General features: G+C 38.2%; 1 protein-coding gene across 12 annotated transcripts in view; it reads left to right on the plus strand.

Moving 5' to 3' along the window:
* Positions 1-25,862, plus strand: part of LOC138761894 (myc box-dependent-interacting protein 1-like) — a 190,970-nt gene that overhangs the window by 140,002 nt on the left and 25,106 nt on the right. For all 12 annotated transcript variants that reach the window (XM_069934809.1, XM_069934813.1, XM_069934816.1 and 9 more), the window contains 5 exons: positions 137-287; positions 6,279-6,407; positions 15,053-15,157; positions 17,898-17,921; positions 20,842-20,988. In XM_069934809.1, coding sequence (XP_069790910.1) covers positions 137-287; positions 6,279-6,407; positions 15,053-15,157; positions 17,898-17,921; positions 20,842-20,988 — 556 coding nt within the window. The remainder of the gene's footprint in view (positions 1-136; positions 288-6,278; positions 6,408-15,052; positions 15,158-17,897; positions 17,922-20,841; positions 20,989-25,862) is intronic.

Consider the following 25,862-nt stretch of genomic DNA (forward strand, 5'->3'; position numbering starts at 1 on the left):
GATAGCTTGAGGCAAGGAAAGAGGCTATTGTCTTGATTGAGTGTCCTGAGCCTAAATGGATGCTGCCTGACCTGAGTCCTTCCAGCTTCTGATGCTCATCAGAATAATCTTAGCTATTTTGTGTTTGTTCCAACAGTGCACCAGTGCAACCAGAAGTTTCCATTACATCACTGCCATCGCAAGAGTCTCCTCCTGGTAGTCCCACAGTAAAGAATGACAACCACATTCCTGTTGCTGTTTCACCCACACCGCATGCTCCTCCTCCTATACCAAAGTCACCATCCCAGGTAATGTCGGCTGGTGGCTGGGAAAGGATTGTATTTCATGGCTGTTTAATCCTTTGCTGCCACCTGATTTGTCTTGCAGGAAGAATGCAGTTATTTTTCCACTTCTGTGTATTAACATTTGTTGATTACCAGTATGGTTGTCAACAGGCCTGAAATGCTGGTGGTAATCCATTTTACCACCAGAACATTGCAGCTCTCAAGTTAGTGAGCTCCACTCGTACAAGTCATCCAGCTCCTGGAATCTGCTATCCCATTCTAAGGTCATGGGTGTTCCTTGAGCTTGAATCTACTTATTGCATTTGATTCGCTATATTCCACCCACTCTACATCTATTCCTAAGCTCTCTTGATTTCCAAAATTCTCTTCACCATTTTTGAAGTGTTGCAGAACCCTGAATAAAAGTGAATTTGTGTACAATTGGTAGATTGAGATGATATTTGATTGAGCTGGGCATGTTAGGAGTAGTGTTGAAAAGATGTTTTCTTGAGTTAAAGAATCTAGATCTATGGTGTCTAATACCATATGGAGTTGTCCATTTCAAACTAAGAAGATCTATATAGAGGGTTGTAAATCTTTGGAATTTTTAAAAAATTCATTGAAAGGATATGGGTATTAGTAACAATAAATGAAGACACCTGATCAGCTGTGATCTTATTTGAGGGTAGAGTAAATATGGGAGGGACCTTGTAGAGGATACTTCTTCTGCTTACACTGTAGTCATTTCTGGATTTTAGACTGCAGGCTTGTAACAGCATAATAAAGGAATTTTGTCACTACAGGGGCTGTCTAAAAAGGAATGGGCAGGAATTTTGAGTCTATTCCTGCCCCGCGATTTACCCTGCAGGACCCCTGCAACTTTTTAAGTCTATTCCTGCCCCGCGATTCACCCTGCAGGACCCCTGCAACTTTTTAAGTCTATTCCTGCCCCGCGATTTACCCTGCAACTTCTTGGAGGAATCCTGAAAAAAATCATTGACCGTCACCCACTCTACTGCACCTCCAACCACTGGGACTGCTGCACTCAGGTACTTGCAACCTAAAAAAGGTTCTCAGTGTGAACAACCACACAGGCTGTAATTATATTATTTTTTTCTGCGATTTTCCCCATTGCAGTCTTGAAAACCATAATTGAAATTGCCATTTTGTTGCACTTGGGAATTGAACTTGACTGTTCACAGTAATGTGCATAGTTTGCAAATATTCAACCCATATATTTCCACATGTAATGTTGGCATACTGCAGCATAACTCGTACTCTTCCTGTTGGTAAAATAATGGGTGGCCTATAATTTGTGACAAACTTGAAGCATTTGTTGGCAATCCACAAAATTGCCTTTGGCTAGATGTCCAATGAATGTAAAATGAGGGCACTCTGCAGCTGTTGCAGTGAGTGGTGGTAGTAATTTTTAAAATTGAACTTTAAATGAAAGACTGCACTTAGTTCTGTCTCTCTGCCTTGTCCACTTGTATGGGAGGCGTAGAAATGGCTGCAAAGAATTGGTTCCATGATTGTGGATTAATTAGGCTTTTTTTTTAATTTTAAAGACTAATCCTGTGTAAATTGTTTGAAAATTGTTCATTTTGAGTTTTTCAGAATGCTTTACTTCTTTTACCTCTTGCATCATCTGGGTATGTAGAATTTGCACTTACTCCAATCCTAATCTATGTTCAACAGCTGGTGAAGGAGAGGGGAAACTTGCATAGAAATGAATAGACATGTTGTACTGTAAACTAAACAAGTATGAGTTGGGCTTGTGCCTTACACACACACACACATATATATATATATATATAATGCACGCACGCACACGCACACACACACACACACATAGATATATATATATCTATCTATCTATATATATATCCCTGCCTTGATTCCTTATGACTTGCGTCTGGCCTGTCAAATGTCAGATTAAAATTTTTCTATTAATGTAAGGCATCACTGGTTGCTTTTCAAGGGGAAATTAATTCCCATTGAATTTAATTTAAAATGCAGCATGGAAACTGCCCATGGGCCAGTGCTGCTAAAATTTAAATTTACGTACTTTTTCCTCAATTATGAAGAACTACAACATTTCATGAGTAAAAACACAAGAGTCTCGGACATTGTGATTGAAATTTTTGACTGCAATGTTTATAGCACGGTGACATTTAGTGACCATGAGTTATCAAAAAAAATAACTGGGTGTTAAACTTAAAATGCTCAAAATATTTGGTTGGAAAGAAATGTTCACATTTTATGTGGATAATCTTCAGAATAGGATTGCTTTAAAAAAAAAACAGGCTCGCATTAGCAGCAGGTAAAGGGGAAAATAGAGAGACTATCTGGTGGAGACAAAAAGGGCATGGTAGATTAGTATTGGCTTGGTAAGGTTTTTAAGTGGTGCTGTGGTGGTATTTTTGGTCAATGGCCCTTTTATTATTGGCTAGTCTGGGGGATTGGCATTTTCTCTGATTCTCTCTGGATGTGCCTAGACCAATTCTTTCCAGCAATTACATTAAAGGTTTTGGTTCAAAAAGTCTACCAATCCCCACCCCTCACTGTGACTGACCTGCTGAGCTCCTGCAGCAAATTGTTCAGATCAGATTCCAGCATATGTTGTCTCCTGTGCATAATCAGTTTCAGTTTCCAGAGCTTGCAGTTTTCTTTACATATCAGTTCCTTCCCATTTGGTTGCAATTGTTTTCATTCCCCAAGTTTAAAAAAAAAGCAGACTGACTAAATTATTTTGATTGCTTATTTTCCATAAGCAGGATGGTTTTATGCCACTTGACATAACAAAATTGAGCAGATGCTGGAGGTGAGGTGTGATACAGATTTCTCCTATACTGCTGAGAAATCAGGTGCTGTGATTTGCACTTCTGAATTGAACAAAAAGTGAAATGGAATGTCAATACAATTACAGAAGACTTGCAGCTAATCAGGTTTTGTGCAAGTTCCCTTTAAGTATTGAGAGGAAAAAGGCCACTATCCATTTTTCACTTGAAGTTTAAAAGAAAGATTAATCTGTGCTGTGCACATCTCAACAACATTCAATTTCTCAGTTCCCTCTTTATTTCATGCACTCCTTAACACAACTAGTTTGGTTGCTTAGTCTGAGCTAACATTCAGAAGTATGCTTATTGAACCTAAACAAATATGAAAATCCTTAATTATAGATGGTGGGGGGGGGGCACAATTCTTTCATTTCATTGAATATCTTTTTTTCTGAAGTATGCAGAAGATGTAATGATGAGCTATAGAAAACAGCTCCATGCAGAACTGAAAATTTAGCACATCAAGGGGAGGCTCAATCTTGGTTTTGGGGAAAAATTAGTTGTTAATTTTGGTTTTGATTATTTAAAAAATTCTGATTCACTTGGGGTGGAACTCTTGCATAACCAGTCATTATATTGCCACTCCTGTGGTGACTCATTGATTTGCTCTGCCCTGTGCTATAGGGTGGCCCATTGTTGCTTCCCACTGCATGACTCAGTGTGTTGGATGTTTCATTCCATTGCTGCCACAGTGTATTGCCATTCCCAATAAACCAAATCTACTTGTTGATTAATTTAGTGACAGCAAAATAAGTAAGTATATGTTCTATTGTTTTTTAACCTGGATTATTTAGCAAATTTCTGGACTCTTCATAGAGTTTTAAAACTGGGTGGAATGATTTATTTAAACCTTTGGAAATACTGCTGTGCAAAATTTAAACCATGGACTTCGATCAGAACCTGGACTAAATTTTAAGCCAAATGCTTGCCTCTTGTGTTGCAAATGGATTTTTTTTAAAATAAACAAAAAGTGAAAAATCCACAAAGGTGCTATTCTTTGAAACAATAGACAGTGAACATGAGCTACCAAGCCTATTTGATTTTCGCTGTCAGTGAGCAGATGTTTTCTTTCAATCTGTGATTTAATTTTGAGTAGGTGAATTCCACAACAAAATCTATTCCTGCACATAATTAAACCACCACAGATGCAGGCAAGGAAGGAAAATATTGGTCAGGCAGTAATGTGGAGTGAAATGGATGACTTCAGATCAATTACCTTTCTTGATAAAATACTTTCTATTGATTGAAGCATTTTTTTCCCCACAGATGTTGGCCTGAAAAATGTTTTCCCAGCATTCTATAATTTCATGTTGTGAAATTTAAGGAATCTAATTTGTCTCATAATATGAATTTAATGTACAGTGAAGCTTCTGATATCTATTGAAGTGTTTTAAGACCTCAGCAGTTTGATTAACTGTTTAAAATGTTAGGGGCGGCACAGTGGTTGCAATGCTGTAATCCATTGAGCTCCAGAAAGTGATTCACTTAGACCAGGGGTGCAAAACCTTTTAGACCATCATCCCCTTCATGGAATTCTTGATTCCTCATTGACCACAGACCTATACAAAAAAAAATAAATATAATCAAGATTAAGTAGACATGAGGGAAACTGCATAGTAAACTCCATATACACCAATGAGGGGAACCCATCGTAAGTCAAAAAAAAGTAATTCAAAACTATTTTTTAAATTAAATTTTGAATGATATACCTTTTATTCCATACTGAAAAACCACGTGGTTGAGTCAGAATCACGAGAGAGTATGTTTACAATACTCTCGGGTGATGCTGTCGTCGCCCAGGATCACGAGAGAGAAGTGTACCACATATCACAAGTGCGATATGTGTATAAGTATCAATATTTTGGAAAGGAAAATGTACAGTAGCACCTGTACAAATGTCAGCTTTTGACCCTAAAAGTTCAATTGACACCGTGGCATTTATAAACCCCTTTTGACCCTCAGGCATTTATCAACCATCGATCCCCTTGGATATTCCCATCAACCCCCATGGGTCGATATTGACCACTTTGGAGAACCCTGTCTTAGACTAATAATTTACTGCAGTAATGAAGTGTGAGTATGGCTCTTTATCTGACCACAAACCCTGTTTATGTTTCTTCAATTAACAAGAAAGAAGTCTGGTTGCTTGAAGATTTTGGTGGCTTGAATCCATCTAATGTTCTTCATCATCATCCCTTTTGACTTCAGCTGATCAAGACTTTCCACTTTCAAAATTATCACCCTTAATTTTTTCAAGATCTAGACTTTCTCATCCACTGTTCCTTCTGAAGATTTTGTTTCTTGGAGGGACACCGATACACTGAGATTCGAAGAGCTGCTGGTTGAGATTTGTAATCAAAGGGGCAAGAATCAGAATGCACACTTCAAAATCCACTTTAACTGGGAAAATGGTAAAAACGACAAAGCTGCGAGCAATAGGTAAATGTGTATTTGATAAGGAGTTTGATGCCATTTAAGATGCGGACAGAATTTTGGATGGCAACCAGTTTATTGAGAATAGAAAGAGGGAAATCTGTTTAGAATGTGTGTCAAATCTAAAGATTAAAGGTAACGATGAGGGTTTTGCTCGAGGCAAGGTGAAAAGTTGGGATGCCGTGGAGGTGGAACTGTGTCTTTAATGATTGATGATCTTCGGTATTATCTCAAGCTTGAATCTAATTTCCATTGTCGACAGAACATCATGGGCTGAAAGGCCTGTTCTGTGCTAAAGTGTTCTATGTAAGTAGACTGCAAACAGGTTGGTTCATTTTTAACATTGTTAGAATAAGGCCCAAGGTAGATTTAAAGGCCACAGAATTATCTGGGAGATTAAAGAATCATTTTATTCAATTCATTCCCAATAACTGTAAATAGTAGTCATTTATTAGGATAACTCCCCTTCAATAGTTTCTTTTGAACTGTCCATCTTGAGTGCTATCTTGTGTATTGTCTGATGAGGATATAATAGTAGGATTTGGTGGGGCTGAGTTGAAGTATTTTTCCAATTTGAAGAGCTGAAAATTTTCTTCCTGGTTCATCAATTCTTTCTGACCATTGAGTTGGCTGGTTCTAGCCTTTGTGACTCACTACTGATATGGTCTTTGAAGTAATGTTTGTTAAAATGTTCAGTTCATCTTGTTACTTTTGCAATTGATGTCTCTCTGTGCATGTACAGCAAAGGAAAGGTCCTCCAGTGCCCCCTCCACCAAAGCTCACACCATCCAAGGAGATCAAGCAAGAAAATATTCTCAATCTGTTTGATGACAGTTTCATCCCAGAGATAAGTGTGACAACACCTTCGCAGGTTAGCTACTTCCACCCTTATCTGAATTCCATCACTTGCTTGCTTTTGCTGACCTTGTCATCTAATTTTTACCTATTAGTGCATGAAGCATGCCTTATTAATTTGGAATGGTTTGTATTTGGCACCTAGTTAACCAGTAGTTTCAGTCTTGTTCCAATTTGACTTGGGCTGCCACCTTGTCTGTCATTATCGATATGATCAAAAAGTGAGTGATGGAGCAGGCTCAAAGAATCTAATAGTCTGTTTCTCTTCCCAGTGCAATATAACAGAAAACACAGCAGACTCACTTACTACAAAATGCAAGCATTTCAGGAGGCTGGGTGGTGTCATAAGAGAAATCTTGCTGTTTGTACAGGTAGTCCCCAACTTACAACCGTAATTGGAACCAAGGGATTGGTAGTAACTGGGAATGGATGCAAGATGGAATTTTGCCTGTGCACCTGGAGTGCCGAAGTCTTGAAACAACTTTTTAAATCAAATATGTATTCATAATCGATTTTTGTTGTATTTCACAAACTACAACAGGGATGCAGGGCATACAAGATCCAAAATGTGTGTAATTGTAGTCAGTGTCTTGGCTGGGCATGGCCATCTTGAATCCTGTGTGCATGTATTAGTCTTCACTTGGCGCATGCATGGTGGGTTTGCATATTGGAGTTCGGTTAGCGCATGTGCAATAAGTTTGCATATTGGAGTTCATTTGGCACATGCGCAGTAGGTTCGCATATTGGAGTTCGGTTGGCATATGTGTGAGAGTTAAGGGCATGAATTCAATATCGTCAGGGCGCTTAACTCTGCTGTGAACCCACCAAATGAAAACTAACCATGCGCACAGGAGTCAAGATGGTTGCGCCCAGCCTATGGACCCGGTATGCCGACTAACAAGGTAAATATGCACGATTTGGCTCTTACATGCCCTATAATCCCTGTTATAGTTTGTCAAATACAACATCAACTGCGTAAATTTTATATTTTTCCTTATATTAAAAAAAAATTCAGTCATGAGTGCAGAAGGATGCAAGTCGCATAGGACGCAAGTCAGGGAGTACCTGTACTGTTGGATACTAATGATAGAGTGGCAGCCCTAGGTCTTGCAGAATCCTTATCTTGTTTTTAATGCTTTCATAAGATTCTTATGGGGCTTTACCAGAGGTGACAATCTGATTAATAACCTTGGTATGTTGGCATGTTTGGGATACACATTGTAAGCAATGTCTTGCAAACATTTAATGGCTGTTTAAGGACAGCTTTTTCTTCAGCTGCTAACAACAGTTTAATATCGGCCCGTGTTATGACAGAATAAATTTCAGTAACTGAAAACAGAATTTCCCAAAGATTAATAGAGAGATCTTGAGTGGTTAATTTCAAATGTTTCATTTCATTGATTTGGTTATCTTTGGCAGATTTACTCAGATTTGAGTGAAATGTTCTGCAGTAATATACCTCTGCAGATGTTTTATGTTCACAATGTTCTTCATTATGCAATCAATTTTAAGATCTGAGACCTTGTAATACAACACAGAAACGTGCGCTTCAGCCCAGCACGTCCATACCAACAATCATGTATCTATCTACAGTATATTGATCCAATTTACGTGTTTTGAGCCCAAAGGACTCAAACACCAGCTGCAATAGAAATTCACCAAGACAATGGCTACTTAAACAAAAATGGTTTTAGTTTCTTAATACAAAATAATATTAATATTTATTTTGTTACTCTTAACCTAGCTTAAACTCCTTCTAATTCATTGTGCACATGTGTGTAATGTTTGTGTTCAGGAAAGTTCTTTTTCACTGTCTAATCATTCACTATTCACTTCACTGGCATCAGGCAATCTTCCATACAGTGCCCAGAATGAAGCCCTGGTGATTTAACTTAAGTTGTTACCACTCAGGAAGGACTTTGTTGGTTTCAGAGAGATATTTGTTGTTCGTTAGACACACAAACTGATCTTCAATTACCCACTGAAGTGTCTTGCTGAAGAAACGCCCCTCTTTGGTTTTTCCAAAAGATAACCTATTCTTTCAGGTTACCACAGATTTCTTTTGATCCCTTATTTCATTAACAGCCACAGCCTCTGCAATTGATTACAGAGATTTATAATAGGCTGAACTCAAAACTCGAAACCTGTCTTGAAATGGGGTCTTGCAGCAGGTCTGCAAACTTGCAGCCTTCAACACCAACTGCTTCTTCTCAGTCTCTTTCCCGCACCCCCCCCCCCTCAAAAAATGAATATTTTCTTTCTGGTTGCAAAACCACATGACCCCTCTTAGAACAGCAGCCTTCAACCAGCAATTTAAACTCTGGCTCCGATCTTAATAGTAAAAAAATATTCAGGTCTTGAGCCTGGGCCCTGTACAAACAATGTTGATCCATTAACACCTACTTGTAAAACTTTCACAAGTACTTTCCTATTGTCTCAGCAAAACCAATTGGAGACATGAAGTCTATTGCATGGCTCTGGAGAATTTTTTTGTGACATGTGATCTAACAATTAAAACTCACAATTTTATCCCTTTTAAGATATATTTTATAATAATTTTATTAACCCATCTGTAATACAAGCACTCGGCCTGTTACCTTCTATGCCTTGGTGATTCAGGTGCTTGTCTAAATGATTGGTGTGGAGTAAGATTCTCAACCTCTGGAGCAGTGTTTGAGGTTTCACCTGTGATGAATTTTATCATATTTTATATTGTATATAGATATGTTTTTGAAGGAGATAGATTGTGGGGTAGTATAGATCACAAACACCACAAAACAGATCTCATTTAAAATGGCAGAGCTTTGCTCAAGCCAGACATCCCAGGCTCTGAGTGCCTTTGTAAAAACTTTGAAGAATGCTTATAGAGACTTCACAAGTAGGTGTTAATTGGACGTGCTGTGGAGTAATGGACTATTGTTTTGAAAGCAACAGATGGACAGACTCAAAAGTTTGGGTCCAGTGCTGCAATCTGGCTGGATGCAGTTTGCTCTTCTAAGAAGGTCATGTGATTTTGCAAGCAGAGAGGGAGAGAGAGGAGACCAAACAGGCTTTCTGTGAGAGAGAGAGAGAGAGAGAGAATTGGTTTCTGCAGTCTTGGCAGCTTGTTGAAACCCCATTTTGAGACGAGTTGTGAGTTCTGAGTTCAGCCTGTTGAAAACCCTTGTGGTCCATACAAGAGGAAAAGGCTGGCTGAAGTGTTTCATCTGAAATAAGGGAAACAGAAGGAACTCTGTGGTGATCTGCAGAAGAGGTTATCATTTGGAAAACCCTGATGGGGCAAGTTTCTTTGGCAAGACGCTGAAGTGACTGATTGGAGGAAATGAGTTTGTTTGTGTCCAACAAGCAATGAATCTCTCTCTGAAACCAACAAGAGCCTTCCGGAGTGGTAACCACTTAAGCACCAGAGCTCAGTGAATATACATAAATGTTAAATTCTGTGCACAGTATAAGAATTACCTGATACCGGTGAACTTGGAGGAGTGAGAAGTGAGATTGGACTGTGAATCAAAGAACTTTTCTGAATTTGTACACATTACATACACGTGCACTTAGAAATAAATGGGGTTAAGTTAGGTTAAGTTGATAGTAATAAGTTAAAGTTTGATCCTGTTTAAAATTAAAAATGACTTTTGTTTAAGTAAGCATTTATCTTGGTGAATTTCTATTGCTGCTGGGTTTTGGGGTCCTCTGAGCCTGTAACACACCCTTTTTATAAAAAAATCCTCCAATTCCCTCCAAATTTCGTACTCCTTATCCTAAATGTATCCTCTGGTTTCTCTACCCCTCTGGGAAGAAGATGATTCTATTTATCTAACCTAGTGGTGAATCATTGCATACTCTATCAGATAAACCACTCCCTTCCCCACTCCCACATTTTCTAAGGAAAAGTTGAAACTACCCAGTGCTTAGTAGTGAAACATTTTATCGCCGACAATGTGACAAATCCTCGATCCTTCTTTGCAGTCGCATCCTTCCTACAGTTTTGCATCAAACTGCACATTTCACCTATGGCCTAACTAATGTGTTATAAACTTCTACTAAAAATTATCGTGCTTTATTGGGTGCCCTGGTGGACGAAGGCAATTATCTCAATACCTTTACCTGTTTTGTTGGTGCTGGTGCCTTTGGGATCTTTTAGCTTATACAGCAAGGTTCATCTTGTCACAACAGTGTATTAGGGAATGATGAGGAACAAAATATTTAAAATTAAAAAAACTGGATTCTCTGGTCAGTATTTTTGAGTTAAGATGCAAAAAGAGACTATTGCATATGGTTAAAAGACTGGTCAGTTTTAATGGAGATAATTGAGTGATCCATTTGTCAATCAAGTTTGTTGATCATTCTGTTGCAATAAGATTTATTCACCATTTGTCTTTGCCTTTCATTTTCCATTATTTTTGAGTATTTTGTTTAAAGCAATATATATGGAATAATAATAACAAACAATAATAAATCAAAATACTGTATTACAATATTAACAAATATATTTTGAAAAAATATAAAAAGAAAGAAAAAAAACTTGAAAACATTAAAAAAAACCTACTAACTTAACTAAAAACTAAAAAAACCCTAACACCCCTCCCCCCCACCTAATGTAATCCCATAGCTGATCTAATTCTATAATAAAATACATAATAACATAGCTACATTGTAATTTGAATTGCATCAGATTACACTCAAGGCTCCCAAAAATATCACTCCAAAAATTATATTATTCATTCAGGGAAAACTTCACTGGTCAGGAGATTTTTAAAAAAATAATATTTTCAATCTCATTATTCTAGCATACAGGCTCCAAATTTGTAAAAATAAAGAATATTTGCCTCTTTAAATTATAAGCATTTTTTTTTACTTAAGGAATTCAACTTTGAATCTCTGTATTGCCATCTTTCTAATGTTAATGAAACATCAGTTTTCCATATAACAGCAATACACTTCCTTGCTATTACTAAGGTTAACTTAACAAATTTTAATTGAGAATCTGACAAAGGTAATTTAAGTGTAATACTTTCAAAATTTCCAAACAACAATAATTCAGGATTTAACAAAAAAGTCACAGCAGTAATTTGTTGTAAAAACTTATTAACAGAAACCCAAAAAGAATTATTCTTCAAGTAAGACCATGTAGAATGAAAAAAAGTCCAACTTCTTTTCCACATCTAAAACATTGATCTGTGGCAGCCTGCAATTGTGGAGATTGGGCTGGCACATCACGCGCCAGCAGATGCGGACAGAGATCGCTAAAGCAATTCCCAAGACAACGAACAGGTGGGGGTAAAAGCTGGAGCAGTACAAGACCAGCAGCCCTAAAATGGTGCTGGCCAAGCTGCCCAGGTAACAGATCAATAACAGGCTGCGGAAGAAGGGTATACACTTGCAAGAATGTTTCCGCCTGCTATTGTTATTCATGCGGATGATGTCACCCAATCAAACAAACGGCAGGAACTCCAACTGTATAAAAGGAGCCTTTCCAGCCTCAATAAATCTCAGAGCTTAACCTCCCACACTGTGAGTGTGTGTTTCTTTGTAGCAGTCAGCTACAGATCTGATAAATTCAATCTCCATCTACTCAATTTCTGGTGTAATATACAATTGATGTAAAAAAAAATAATTAACAGGGATATACATTAAAAGTATTAGACATAACTTCTTTACCAAACCTGTTGATCTATTATTATATTATTATTACATTTAAATCTTGTTCACGTCTTTCTTTTGAATTAAACAAGCCTACTTTAGGTGCTTGTTCTTGTAACAAGATGTATGCTATTGAAATAAATGTTATAGTCATTCCAACCATTATAATTTGTTCCAAATTTGTAAGATTTTTAAAAACTATATCAGGTCCTAATTTCTCTCTTAAATAGGCTCTTAAATGAAAATAACAAGATATCTATTATAAAGAATATCATATTTGATTTTTAGTTGATCAAAATACATCAATCTATCATAATAATCTCCCAATTTTAAAATTCCTTTGTTATTCCAAATATTTAAAAAAGATCATCTTTCAAAAAAATTAATAGTGTTAATTAATGGTGTTTTTAATGAGAGAAGGTTTCCATCAATTTCTAATTTTGCTTTATTCCAAATATTAAACAAATGTTTTTATATCAGCATCTTTATCCATTGTTATTAATTTCTGTTCCCATTTATAAATAAACTCTTCTGGTACAATTTCACCAATTTTATTTAATTCAATTTCCACCCAAAATGGTTTAGCTTTTACAAACAAAGAACTAAGAATCTTAACTGTGCTGCCTTTTAATAATTCTTAAAATTAGGAAGTTGCAGTCCTCCTTGTTCATATTTCCATGTTAACATAATTCTTAAAATTAGGAAGTTGCAGTCCTCCTTGTTCATATTTCCATGTTAACTTTTGTAATGACTTTCTTATCATTTTCTCTTTCCAAAGAAATTTCTGAACTTGTTTATTTAAATCTTGAAAAACAATTCAGGTATAGAAATAGGTAAAATTTGAAATAAATATTGAATTATTGGAAAAAAAATATTCATTTTAATACAGTTAACTCTCCTGATTAATGTAATAGGCAAGTTTACCCATCTCTTTAAATCTTCATCTATCTTTTTAAGCATTGGAATATAATTTAGTTTATATAATTTTTCAAATTATTATCTACATGTATACCTAAGCATTTAATCTTATCTGTCCATTTAAATTGAACTTCTTGTCGACATTGTGAAAAGCCTCATTATACTCCACTTTTATCTCAATTTATTTTTTACACTGAAACTTTTCCATATTCTAACTGACTATAAAGTCTTGTCAATCTTTTTAATTTAACTAGATCTAGTAGACAGGGATGTTCTTTATCACTAACTTTGTTTGCTTTAGCTAAAGAGCCACTTGCACAAAAGATTCATGTTGACCAACAGTTGACAGGGTTTGTAATAAATCAGATTGAACATAAAATTAGTTTACTTGCTGATGATGTATTAGTTTATTTAATTCTACCACAATTTTCATTCTCCATTTTGGTAGAAAATATTTTGTGCTATTTTCCTTCATTTTGTTTGTCAGTCTGCTCACTAAATTTGCTGTTTGAATCTAATCTTTTTTTTTCCTGTTTCATAAGAAACAATTTAGGTTAAATGCAAGTTGGTCCAAACACAAAAATAAATGTTAAAGTAAATATACATGGATTTTTGTGGAGTAGTTGATAATGATTGTAATTATGAGCAGTTGTGTGGAGAAATTCCTCCATTCACCCGAGCTTTAAATAAACACCAGAATCTTTCCATGAACTGGGTGTAAGTATTTGGTCAGAGGAGCTATGATAAGTGAAGTTCTTTGGGTGAGATCTTTTCTGCCAGAACTAAGAACACACCAATTTAATTTACTTTTGAACATTTATTCCAGGCATTATTATTTTTTTTATTTTTATTTTTGCAGCAGCAGTTTTTTTGGGTGAAGCAATTCAATTTTAATCAATGGAATTTGATTAACTGCTGATTCACAAGTAGATGTTTCTCAACCCTTACTCCATCGAATAAATAGGATATCCCTACAATTGTAAATGGGATCATGAGGAGTTTTGTCTGAATCATCCATTTCAAGGCTGAAAATTCTGGCCAATATATCATTGAATATCTTGTGTGAGTTACTTTGTCTTGTTTTAAATGCATTATCAAGAAACAATTGCAAATGTATAATGGTGTTAATACCTGTACACTTAAGTCACATATTGCCTGTATTCTTATTCCAGATACTTGCGATAAGCCAATTGGGCCGTTGATCAGCATATTTTGTTTTAAATGGACAAAAATTATTATATAGATTGCAGGCAACCCATAAGTTACAGTCTTTCTGGTAACAGCTATTTTCCCAAACATAATTCACAAATCACTACCCAAAATTTGTTCATGAAATTTGTGGAAGAAATGTAGGAAAAGTTTTCAATTCATTTTTGATGCTTTTGCACATGACATGCCTTCATCTTGCAGAGAAATTCAGAAATGAATTGTTGCTCTAGAGGCACTTCCCCTGTGATGAAGGGGTTGTCTGTACGTCTTTGGAAAGTTGAAATCTTCAACGAAAAGCTGTATTGATGTTACAAAATATTGCCAATGGCGTTTGTTTAAAAAAAAATGAAGTCTTTGCAGTTGGTTCATTCATGTTCTGCTCATGTGAAGTTGTCAACATTCACAACAATTTCCCTGCTGAATCTTCAACCTTGCGATCCTGGTGTTTCAGATGGATTTTTCAATACTGCGTAAATAATTAGTAACAGAGTGGCCCATGGTATCAAGTGTTTTCCCATCCCTTTTGCAGGATGTTTTCTGACCTTTTGTAGATCAGCAAAGGAAGTTGAATCTGAATGGTGTCCATTGATTCGATGTGGCTGAAGAGGTTAACATGTATTTAATGAATGTATTCAATGGAAGATTTCCAGATTGTGCATGGAGGTCAAGGCACAATTATTAGTTTCAATTTAAATTGAGGCTGTTTTTCTGCATAGTTACATCAGTTGTCATTTTCCACTTGTACAAGACCTGTTATTTCATTTGCTTCAAAATGTGCTTCTCCATGTTCACGTTTGGGGGTCGTTCATGCTTTATTGTATTGTGACTTGTGGCCAATGAGTAAACTGTTGTTTTCTTATTCTTCCTCCTCTTGTATTTTCCCTTCCTGCCTAGTTTGAGGCTCCAAAGCCTCTGCAGGATGAAGGAAGCCTATTGGACTTTGACCCTCTGAAACCAGAATCTAGTGCAGTAGTGAGAGCGGCTTCTCCAATTTCTCAGGTTGGTTTAGCTCGGCCTTTTCTGTCTGAAGTAATGGCCAAATAATTAGAGGCAGTGACATTTATATTGGTTGAATGCAAGAATCCTTGGCTCGTGGTGAGAAAACAATCACATTATCAGTTTTATTTCCCAAGAATTGATGCTTGAAGGAGCTGCTTCAATTTGCAGATTGACATTGGGTGTTGAAGATTTGATTTTGGATTATTACAATAAAATGAAAGATTTTATTGAAATTGCCAACCAAATAGCCTTGTGGACTTGGGCTACATTCTGGCTAGCAGTAATCATTTATGAAGAGTTTCTTCCTCTTCTACCCTCCCACCTGTTGCCTGATAATCTATGTTCCTTTTTCCTATTACCTCATACCTGTGTTCCTTTTCCTACCTCCTGCCCCCACCTTTTTAATCAGGCATCTGCACTCATAAAGAAGGCATCAAGCTCAAACCGTTGAGTGCCCTTTGCTTTCACTGGATGCGGCAATGATCATCTGAGTTTCTCCGGCACTTTTGAGTATTGCGGTATTCATCAGTTTTCTGTTTAATTGAAGTTGCATCTATTTGCTGATGAGGTAAATGCATTGCAAGAAAACATTTAATCAGAAATGGCATTTGAAGCCTATTAAACCAGAATGTTTAATACACAAATGAAATTCGCGTTGGCATATCCTGTGAGCATCTAAAGAAAGAACTTCTTTCTAGCTACTAAGCAGATAATCAAATTTTGTATTTCCATGTTTGACTCTAATATGGATCCTTTGGCATTAACATTGATCAGCACCTCTCATGCAGAGGTTTGGTTAATGGTCTGATCATGAGTGTAAAATATCTGCCACATCTGTTCCCAAGATGAGGTCTTCCAGTCCAGATCTTCTGAAATGTCTGCCGCCTTTCACAATTGTGGCCTCCCCTCCACTGCCATCAACCCAGCCTTCACCTGCATCTCCTCCATTTCCTGCTCATCTGCCCCAACAAGCACAAGATTCCCCTTATCGGCATTTACCATCCCATCAGCATGTTTATCCACTGTATCCTCCGGAATTTTCGACACAACAGGATCCTGCTACCAGATGCATCTTCCCTTCTCTGCCTTCCATAGGGACCGCACCTTCTGTGACTCTCTCGTGCTTCTTCCCCTGTGGCTGTAGGAGGTGACACACTTGTGCCCACACCTCCTCCCTCACCATAATCTGGGACCCCAAACAGGCATTTCATGTGAAGCAACATCTCACTTGTGTATCCACCAGATTGATTTACTGCATTCTTTACATCAGAGAGACTTGGCACAGACTGGAAGATCGCTTCGCTGAGCACCTTTGTTCTGTCCACATCAGTGATCGAAACCTTCCAGTAGCCAACTATTTCAGTTCTGCGTCACACTCTCATGTCTGTCCATGGCCTCGTATACTATTCCACCAACACCACCTGTAAATCGGAGAAACAACACCTGATTTTCCATTGAGGTACTTGGGGGAAGGGAGGGGAAAAAGAGAGCAGGTTAGCAGAAACCGGAAAAGTCCAGCCAATGGCATTAACATCGACGTTTCCAGCTTCTGCTAACCTGATCTCCTTTACCCCTTCCCCTGTCAGCTCTCCACTCCCTTCTCTCTCTATTCATTTAGCCATCCCTTTTCCCCTTGTTTGTTACTGTGCCCTCCCTCCCTTCTCCACCTATTACCTCTTGCCTTTGCTACCATTGCCTCCGCTTTACCCTTTTATTTGGACCCCTGCCGACATTTTTCCATACCTTGATTAAGGATTCGTCTGAAACGTTGATTATGTATTTTTATTTTTGCTATATAAAGAACGCTGTGTAACCTCCTGAGTTTCCCCAGCATTGTCTTTACTTGGAAAATATCCTCCATGTTCCAAAGTATTGCTGGGGCTGTTCGTCTCGAGCCAACAATCTCCTCACTGCTGGCCAGCATTTTCGTTGTCCTAATTTTGTATTCTTGAGTTGACCAATAGATTTGATTGCTTCCAAACATTAAATCTTCATACAATTGAATTTGGTCTCTTGGCCCATGTACTTTCTTACCCCATTTGGAGCAAAGCTCTACCAGCTTGTATTTCAGTCACCCCTGACATTGCCTTCTGTGCAAGTGAAGATGGACACTTTGTACAATGGCCATTTGTAAAGCCCACAGAGGCAGCATTGTGATACTCGTTTGTTCCCTGTTTACCATTCCATAACAAACTTTAACTAAATTGTGGGATGGAGCACTTGGCTCGGGGTCAATGTAGCCACATGGAAGCATGGAATGTTGATGGAGAGCCCAATATATGGATGCTAGTATGTTCTCAAATTCCTTTTCCTTGCCTAGTTTACTAGACTGTCCATCAAATTTGCTCTTGCATCTGCTTTTTCAAGTTATGACCTCTGGCCAGTTCTTCCACCAAGAATGAAGTTGTGGTTAATTGAAAGCCTATTGTGAGATTTTATCTGATCTCCCTTGGTGGTCCTGACAAGCTATTGTGTGTGCTGCAGAGAATTTTGAAGACCATCCTGCTGCCGTTTCCCTTGTACTTGTTAAATATTTAAAAAAATCATTGCTGAAAATGTTCCATGAAGCCAATTTGTCAACTATTCTACAGCATTAGGTATTAATGCATCAGTTTGAGGTATTTACTAATATTATCATTAGAAATATTTACTAATGGGATTAAGATAAAGGTATTGACATAAAATGCAATGAGTGCTTTCTCAAGTCATGTTTTATGTATGTTTTTATTCAACATGCTAGACTTTACCTTGGGATTTGTGGGAGGTAAGCAGTATGAATGGCTACGCTACTCTTAAAACACACTTAAGCATGACAGTACATCACAAGACTCGCTTGTTTGTCTGCTTGATGCCTACACCCTTTTAATTTGCATACTTTATACATACAGTGCTTTTGAGCAGTTCTTGTTACTTCAGCTTTGGAGAAATTAAATCCTTGTCTGTTGTGCCATCTCTGTCCAGTGTGCTGCTTTGTATATGATGTCTGTATCTCGCCTTTCTCTGCTTGTACTGTATGTCATCGCTTTGCATTAAAGTAAAATTTCTCTTCATTAGTCTATGTGCATATTTGTCTTGTGCACATCTATATATGTATTTGGATTTTTTTTTGTTCAATTTTCAGCATGGGTATTTTCTCTTTTTAAAATAAAAGTTGAAACATTTGGCTAGTTGAATTATGGGCAGCCTTTGTGTTTCAGGGTGTCAGGCAAAATTAAGTAGCTGACTGAAGATTCCTGGCTCTGCAATTCAGGATTTGGGACAAGGACCTCCTTGGAATTTGCTTTGGGAACCACAAGTTGGGAAATGTAGTCTTGATTTTTGTTTTAATGTTCATATTCATTCCTTCACTCTGTATATTTGTTGCATCATTATATAAGATTCAGTAAATGGCATTTATTGTTGCATCCTGGAGTTTGTGGTTGACACATTATCAAGTTGTGGCTTCACACTGCACTTGTGTTCTACAACATCTGGTGCATGGCCTGCAGAAAATCTAATTGGATATTTGGTGGTAACCTACTTGAAGTTTAATTAGATATTCCTGTCTTTTTGAAACTTTCATTTGCATTAAGATGAGCTCCATGTAATTCTTAATGCTTTTAAGTCAAAAAGCTTTGTCTCATCATTTAAACTGTCACTTTATTGTGAATGAATAAAATGGAATTTCTCAGGCAAAATACATCGGTTTATTAGAATGCACCAGCCATTACATGCATGACCAAACAGCGTTTCTCAATATTTTTGTGTGCATTGCATACTTTGTACAGACTTTGCTGGGAAATTCCTCAGGGCAGCATGGTTACCGTGGTGGTTAGCGCAACACTATTGAAGTGCCAATAACTATGGTTAGAATCCAGCACTGTCTGTAAGGAGTTTATACATTCTCCCTGTGTCTGCGCAAGTTTCCTCTGAGTGCTCTGGTTTCCTCCCACTCTCTAAAACATACAGGGTTGTAGGTTGATTTGGGTGAAATAGGGTGGTATGGGTTTAAATGGCCAGAATTGGCTTTGATTGTTCTGTAAATAGGACTGACAACTGCTAAAGGGAAAGCTCTTTTATACTTCTCTAGCTGGGTGAGGCCAAATAGCTTAAAAGCTGTCCACATAAGCCTTTCCCCTGCTTACAGCTTAATTTTGAAAAAAGTGAATTCACTTTTGTGGTTAGTTGCATAGCTGAAATATTTTTACAATGGGGAAAATTCTTGATGTCTCTAGGAATAGTGAATGCAGTCCATCAATAAAATTCAAATGAGTTATTAAAGTTTTGGCAATGAACAAATCATTGGGTGCGACACTAGAAGAGAAGGTATTTCATTCTGCTGAGTAGGGCAGGCAAGCACTTGGCTCCAAGAGCTTATAATTCACCTTTTCCTTTTTCAAAAAAAAACTGTTGGAGACTGAACTAGTGGTGGAAGTCCCTTTAAAGGCATAATTTATGAAACAATTGAGGTCCACTGATTAAATGCAAGAACAGCAAGACATTTTGGTAAAGTAAAATGCTCCTCAGCTCTATCCTAACAAAATTAATGCTGGAAGTGCTCAGCATGTCGAGCATTATCTGTGGAGTGAGGACAACATTTTACTTGACTGAAGTGAAAATGTGTGACACTAGTGAAAGAAGGGGTAATATCTGTGATTGGGTAGAAACAAAATTGTAATATTTCAAAGCCAGATATATAGCAGTACTCTTTTTGAGCACTTGGGAACCATTTGCCACCCTCTGACCTCCAACACTTCTCTGCTTTTCTAATTACATGTCTATAAATACTGGAAGCAATTGAATGACCTGACCTCTACCTCATTCCTACCATCCAAACAGTTCTTCCAATATAAATCCATTGCCTATGCTCTAAATTGAGAAACAGCTCATATTGGGTGGCTACTTGGCAGAACTGATAAGTCTGTAGCACTGCTCGAGCTACCAGAGATCTGGCACTTCAATTCTCTGTCTGTTCCCTTTCCTACTTCAACTTGTCTTTAGCCTCCTAAAATGTATCATTAATGCTCAATGAGCTTGAACTCTAATGTGCTTATTTACAAGCAGTCTTGAGACTTTAAAGTAATAATATCTTGATAATTTTGATCTGCATCTCATTGCAGGCCTGCCTGCATTCTCTCCCTCCCTGTACTCTCTCGTTCTTTTATTTCTTTGCCACTAATTCTGATGCAATATGCAACACATTTATTTTCTCAATTAATACTATTCAATTGCATAGTATTGTAATATGCAGCCTGTTTTCTGTCATTTGATCAGATCACAGCTGATCTACAACTTGGTACATTTGTCATCTTAAGTACAATTTTTTTTGATAAACAAGGTGTTACCTGGTTCAAAATGAACATTTGACTCCACATAAACTGTTTTTCAAAAAGCAATCCTAATTTTTTTTTCTCTATGCTGTCATGTTAAAGTTAGCTTCTCAAGAGCCTGACTCTGGTATTTGTATTCATAGCTCTTCCTTCCAGATTGAGCATTGCTAAGGGCCAGATATAATTTGTACAAAACTTGTAGGCATGATCTTGAATAAGGCAGGAATCAGATTTGAGAAGGTTTATGTACTGGGGCACTTTGTTCTTGGTTTTTGAGGTAAGACCTGGTGCTCTATATTTGATTCTGTTGGAGTCTTGACTTCATGCCTATTTTACTGAGCTGCTTTATCCTATTGTTCTTGCTGCATTGTACAGCCTGAAAGGAATGCATCTAACAGCATGCCTATGGACCATTCTTCTCCAAGCTTGGGTGTTGGGGATGGTTGTAGTGAGAACACTTTTGCAGTGGACTGGACAGCCCAGCCCAATCTGCTTGAAGAAAAGGCCACCTTTGCTGCTGAAGTAAGTGTGAATATTCAGCTTCGTGGTTTCAGATGTGCATGCAATTTCTAACGATGCCAACTTGGTGCAAACTCCACTGTTTATTTTGTGCTGAATGTGAAATTTTAAACTCATGATTTGAAGTATTTTCAGCTTGTTCTTTAATCTTGTATTTCTTGTGGCAAGAGGTCATTCAGACCATTGAGCTATTTAGGGTTTGAATCATCAATTTCCCTGTAATGAATGTTGCACATTCATTTGCCCACCTTCTCCCCATTCTCAACTGCCTGCACTCAGTAAATTTGCACTAGCCAATTAACCTACTAATACAGTAAAACCCCTGTTATCTGGCATTCAAGCCACTGGCAAATATTAAGGGTAAAAAGAAATACAGAAGTTTAACATTGGCATGCCTCACCGATAGTTTGCCAATCACTCAACATGCACTCTCGAGCAACTGGAAAATTCACTCCCCATAGGTGCCGGATTCCAGTGGTTTTACCCTAATGAGAGAAGAGAGCACTTGTTGTTTATTGGGAGAACCTATGAATTCCACAACACCAGAAGTTAGGATTGAGCTTGGTTTTTTGGATCAGTGACTCAGATATACTACTTGTAGCATCGCTGTTCTGCCCATCAAGCTCCTCTCATCTGAATATTGTTTCTCACCAATGCCTCTATTTTCCTATTGGAAATATCCGAGACATTGACTTTTAGTACCCAGATTATCGTGAACAAACCTGAAGCGTTTGTATGTAAATGGCTTGTCTAATGTGTGACTGCTTCAATGGTGCAACACTTGAGACTGGGGGATTGCTGTTAGTTGAGTGATGCAGAACCTTAGGTCAGTGATCTGGGAACAAGATTGTTGATCCTTCCACAACAGCTTGGAGATATTTGACTAACTAAATAAAATTCCAGGATACAAAAATTTGGTACCAGTAATAGTGAAACTTGATTTTTTTAAACCTGACTCCTGTCATTAAAGGTAAACTGCTCTATATTCTAGATCACACCAATTTGGCTGGATATTATCTGCTCCGATAAATGCTTTAGCAAGTAACTAATTCCATGATATTTAGGATCTTGTAATAATGAACTATCACATCCTGTGAAAGAAAGGGTCTGCTTTTTTTTTTCTAGCAGTATCTTTTGGTCAAAGTTGAATGCAATTTCCAGATAGAGGTGCTGGTCATGTACACAAGTACAATGTACAGATGCAGTGAAATTCTTGTGCTTGCTGCAGGTACGCAAGATGCACCAACTGCATTTGCGTAAATTTATCACAACAGACCAAACAAAAATTTCATAAGCATAAAACAATGATTATGCACAGTTGCAGTTAGTGTAAGAAATAATCTTTCAGTACTGCAGAAGGATCTTCCGATGGTCCTGGAGTGGTTTATGGTTGGGGATAGGGTAGTACACTACCTTGATGCATGCATTGATGTACCAGTTCAATTGACAAACTGGCAGGAAATATCAAAGCAAAGTGGCATAGGTAGTAGAGTCTCAGTCTTGTAACTCCAGAGACCTAATCCTCTGCTGTCCTCTGGTGCAAAGTGCGAGGCTTGTGCATGATTTCAGTCATACAGTACGCAACAGGGCCTTCCTTGCCCCACCTTTTCCATGCTGACCAAGTTGGCATTCTGGGCTACACCCATTTACCTCCATTTGGCCTATATCCTTCCAAGTCCTATCTATTCATAAATCTGTTGAAATTTCTTTTGAATATTATTGCACCTAAAATATTGAACATTGCAGCCCTTTTTAATTTCCTTGTTCCAGGTATGGACTACCTTCTTTGGTGGGGGGGGGGGGGGGAATTCCCCTTATGGTCCCTCTTCAATATCACCTCTCTCACCTTTAATCTTTGCCCTAGAGTTTCAGAATTGTCCACCCTATACAGCATTCACTTTATGACTAATCTTCATTTTATGAACTTCTTGGGTCACTCCTCGGCCTCCTATTCTGTAGGGAATAAAGATCCAGTGTATTCATCTCCTCCCTATAACTGAAGATTTCTTCTCATGGCAACCTCCTGAAAAATGATCTCTGCACCCCTTGGAACTTGTGTCCTTGCTAGAGTTTGGCAACCAGAACTGCTCAAGTGTTGTCTCACATACGCCTTGGAGTGAAAGACTAAATTCTGCAGACACTGTGACTATAGTTAAGAACACACAAATGCTGAAGGAACTCAGATCTTGCTGGGTCCATAGGAGATAAAGATGTATTACCGACGTTACCTCTTATGGACTCGGTGAGACCTGCTGAGTTTCTCTAGCATTTGAGTTTCTACTATTCTCACCGACACCTTGTACAGCTATATCATGATGACTAGACTTGTACCCTACCCAACAGAAGCAGGAGTGCCAAACATCACCACCAACTAGACCTTCCATGTTGCCATTTTCTTGGAAGCCTGCACCTGAAACCTCTGTCTTTCTGTTGTACAATATTCTCCAAAGCTCTGCCATTTATTGCGCAACCCTGGTTTGACTATGCACATCTACTCCTCCATACCAAAATGTGTGAATGGCAACTTTAGGTGCAAATGACTCTTGCATTCACTTCCCTTCAGATAGGCCTATCTATGAGATGGAGATGGAGATGATAGACTGATAGCCCAGAGTGCCAACTTGGTCAGCATGGAAGGCCCTGTTGCATGTTGTATTTCTCCTGAATCACTGCAAGTGTCTGATGGTTCTGAGACAGTACAGTGTGAAAATGTGTATCTTGTATGCCATATTGTTGTGCTTGGTGATCGTCAGGCCGATTCCACTCACAGCTGGAAAAGGATAATTTCTTGGAATACAAATTGAGGGTAGGTGGTTAGAGCACTTGTTGAGTCAGTAGACCTGTGCTTAAGATCGCTCCAGAGACTTGAGCAAAAACCTCCAAGCTAACACTCTCATTGCAGCATCTGTTTTTTGTCAGTGGTGCTGGTCTTCAGATGTTAAACTGAGGCCTCAGCTGCCTTGGGATATGCACGTTTCAATGTTGCCACTCTAAAGAGAAAGAGTTGTATAGATACTGGAAGGTGAAAGTCAATGCTGTAAATACTCATGAATGAAGATGTTAACATTATGGTCTAAAGCCCAGTTATGCTGCCTTGTCCAGGCCAATTTTGGTTAAACAGGCCAGGGTTTTATTGCTTGAGTGTAGGAAGATGAGGGGTGATCTCAACAAGGTATTCAAAATAATGAGAGAAATAGATTGTGAATACAGTCTTCTGCCCAGAATAGGGGGGGTCAGTAACATGGGTTAAAGGTGAGACCAAGAATGAGAACAAGCTGCTGGAGGAGATAGTTGAGGCAGGTACTATTGCAATGTTTAAGAAACATTTGAATGGATACATGATTAGGATAGGTTAAGTGGGACATGGGCCAATTGCAGACAGGCAGGAGTAGTGTAGGTGGGGCATTTTGGTAGGCGTGCCCAGATTGGACTGAAGGGCATTTGTTGCAATATAAAATATCGCCTTCCCAAGCTCTCCACTGGCCACCGAGACAGAGGTGCACCAAAGAAGAGGTACAAGGACTGCTTAAAGAAATCTCTTGGTGCCTGCCACATTAACCACCGCCAGTGGGCTGATATCGCCTCCAACAGTGCATCGTGGCGCCTCACAGTTCGGCGGGCTGCAACCTCCTTTAAAGAAGACCGCAGAGCCCACCTCACTGACAAAAGACAAAGGAGGAAAAACACCCAACCCCAACCAACCAATTTTCCCTTGCAACCGGTGCAACTGTGCCTGCCTGTCCCGCATCGGACTTGTCAGTCACCAACGAGCCTGCAGCAGACGTGGACATACCCCTCCATAAATCTTCGTCCGCCAAGCCAAAGAGAAAGGGAAAGAAAAGGAAAATAAAATGCAAAAGCTCTTTACATCATTAAATTTGATCTTGCTATATACATGTTTGTGTCAATACCTCACTGTTCCATTACCACCATTGCCACTCAAACAGCCTTCACCCTTCTGTTGTTTGAGAGACTTTGACTGCACCAAGTTTAAGTGCATCCCTCAGCATATATTCTTGCATCTGGAATAGGCCAGTTGGTAACCTTCCATTTGACATTTGTGTGCTGGAAGACCGACGAATAGTTGTCCTTAAACAACAGTAATTATTACCTTCCTGATTATGGGTACTTGTGTTGGGTAATGGCCATGGCTCCTATATGTGTGACAATGCTTCAAAATATTTCATTGTCCTGGATATTTCAAGATAAAACTTCAAATATTTTGAAATGTTTTCTAACAACTTTCTCCCAGCAGATGTTGGTGTCTTTTCCACTTGAAAAACGACATTAACTCACAATTGTTAACAATTTGGCATTCATTCCCTGGCTTTTTTATTTGTCAAAAGAATAACCAGTGTCCATTCAACATGTTAAGTTGAGTTCTGTTGTCCAGAAAGACTTGTATTGGCAGTAATTATCCTGTGCATCTGGGCCAATAAAAATTGATATACTGACCATAATGCAATATAACTATTTTGAAAATGGTGGTCAGGTTAGGACGGAAGATTAGGAGTAGTGGTAGGTTTGTATGAGGTTGCCACTTAGTCCCTATAGCCTTGTCACTCCTGGTCATAATGCCAGGATCAGTGTTTCTGCACTGATCTTGTTCTTTGTGACCTGATTAATCTGAGGTCTTTCTGCTACTTAGCAGAGCCATCTCGAGGCAGAGATCAGTGAGTTTAAGAACAACAGTCCAGGCACAATCATGAAACCAGGGCACATATTACATTGAGCATTGTTTATGTTGGTTCCAGCTCTGTTAACATTCCTATAGTTTGCAGTGGGGGGGAGGCTGGTGAAAGGCCTTTAAATTGCAAATGAATTAAAAAATGCTATATTTGCTCTAACATTGCAGTATTTAAACAAGTTGTACTAAG

This window comes from Narcine bancroftii, chromosome 4, assembly GCF_036971445.1.
Source record: "Narcine bancroftii isolate sNarBan1 chromosome 4, sNarBan1.hap1, whole genome shotgun sequence".
Lineage (NCBI taxonomy): Eukaryota > Metazoa > Chordata > Chondrichthyes > Torpediniformes > Narcinidae > Narcine > Narcine bancroftii.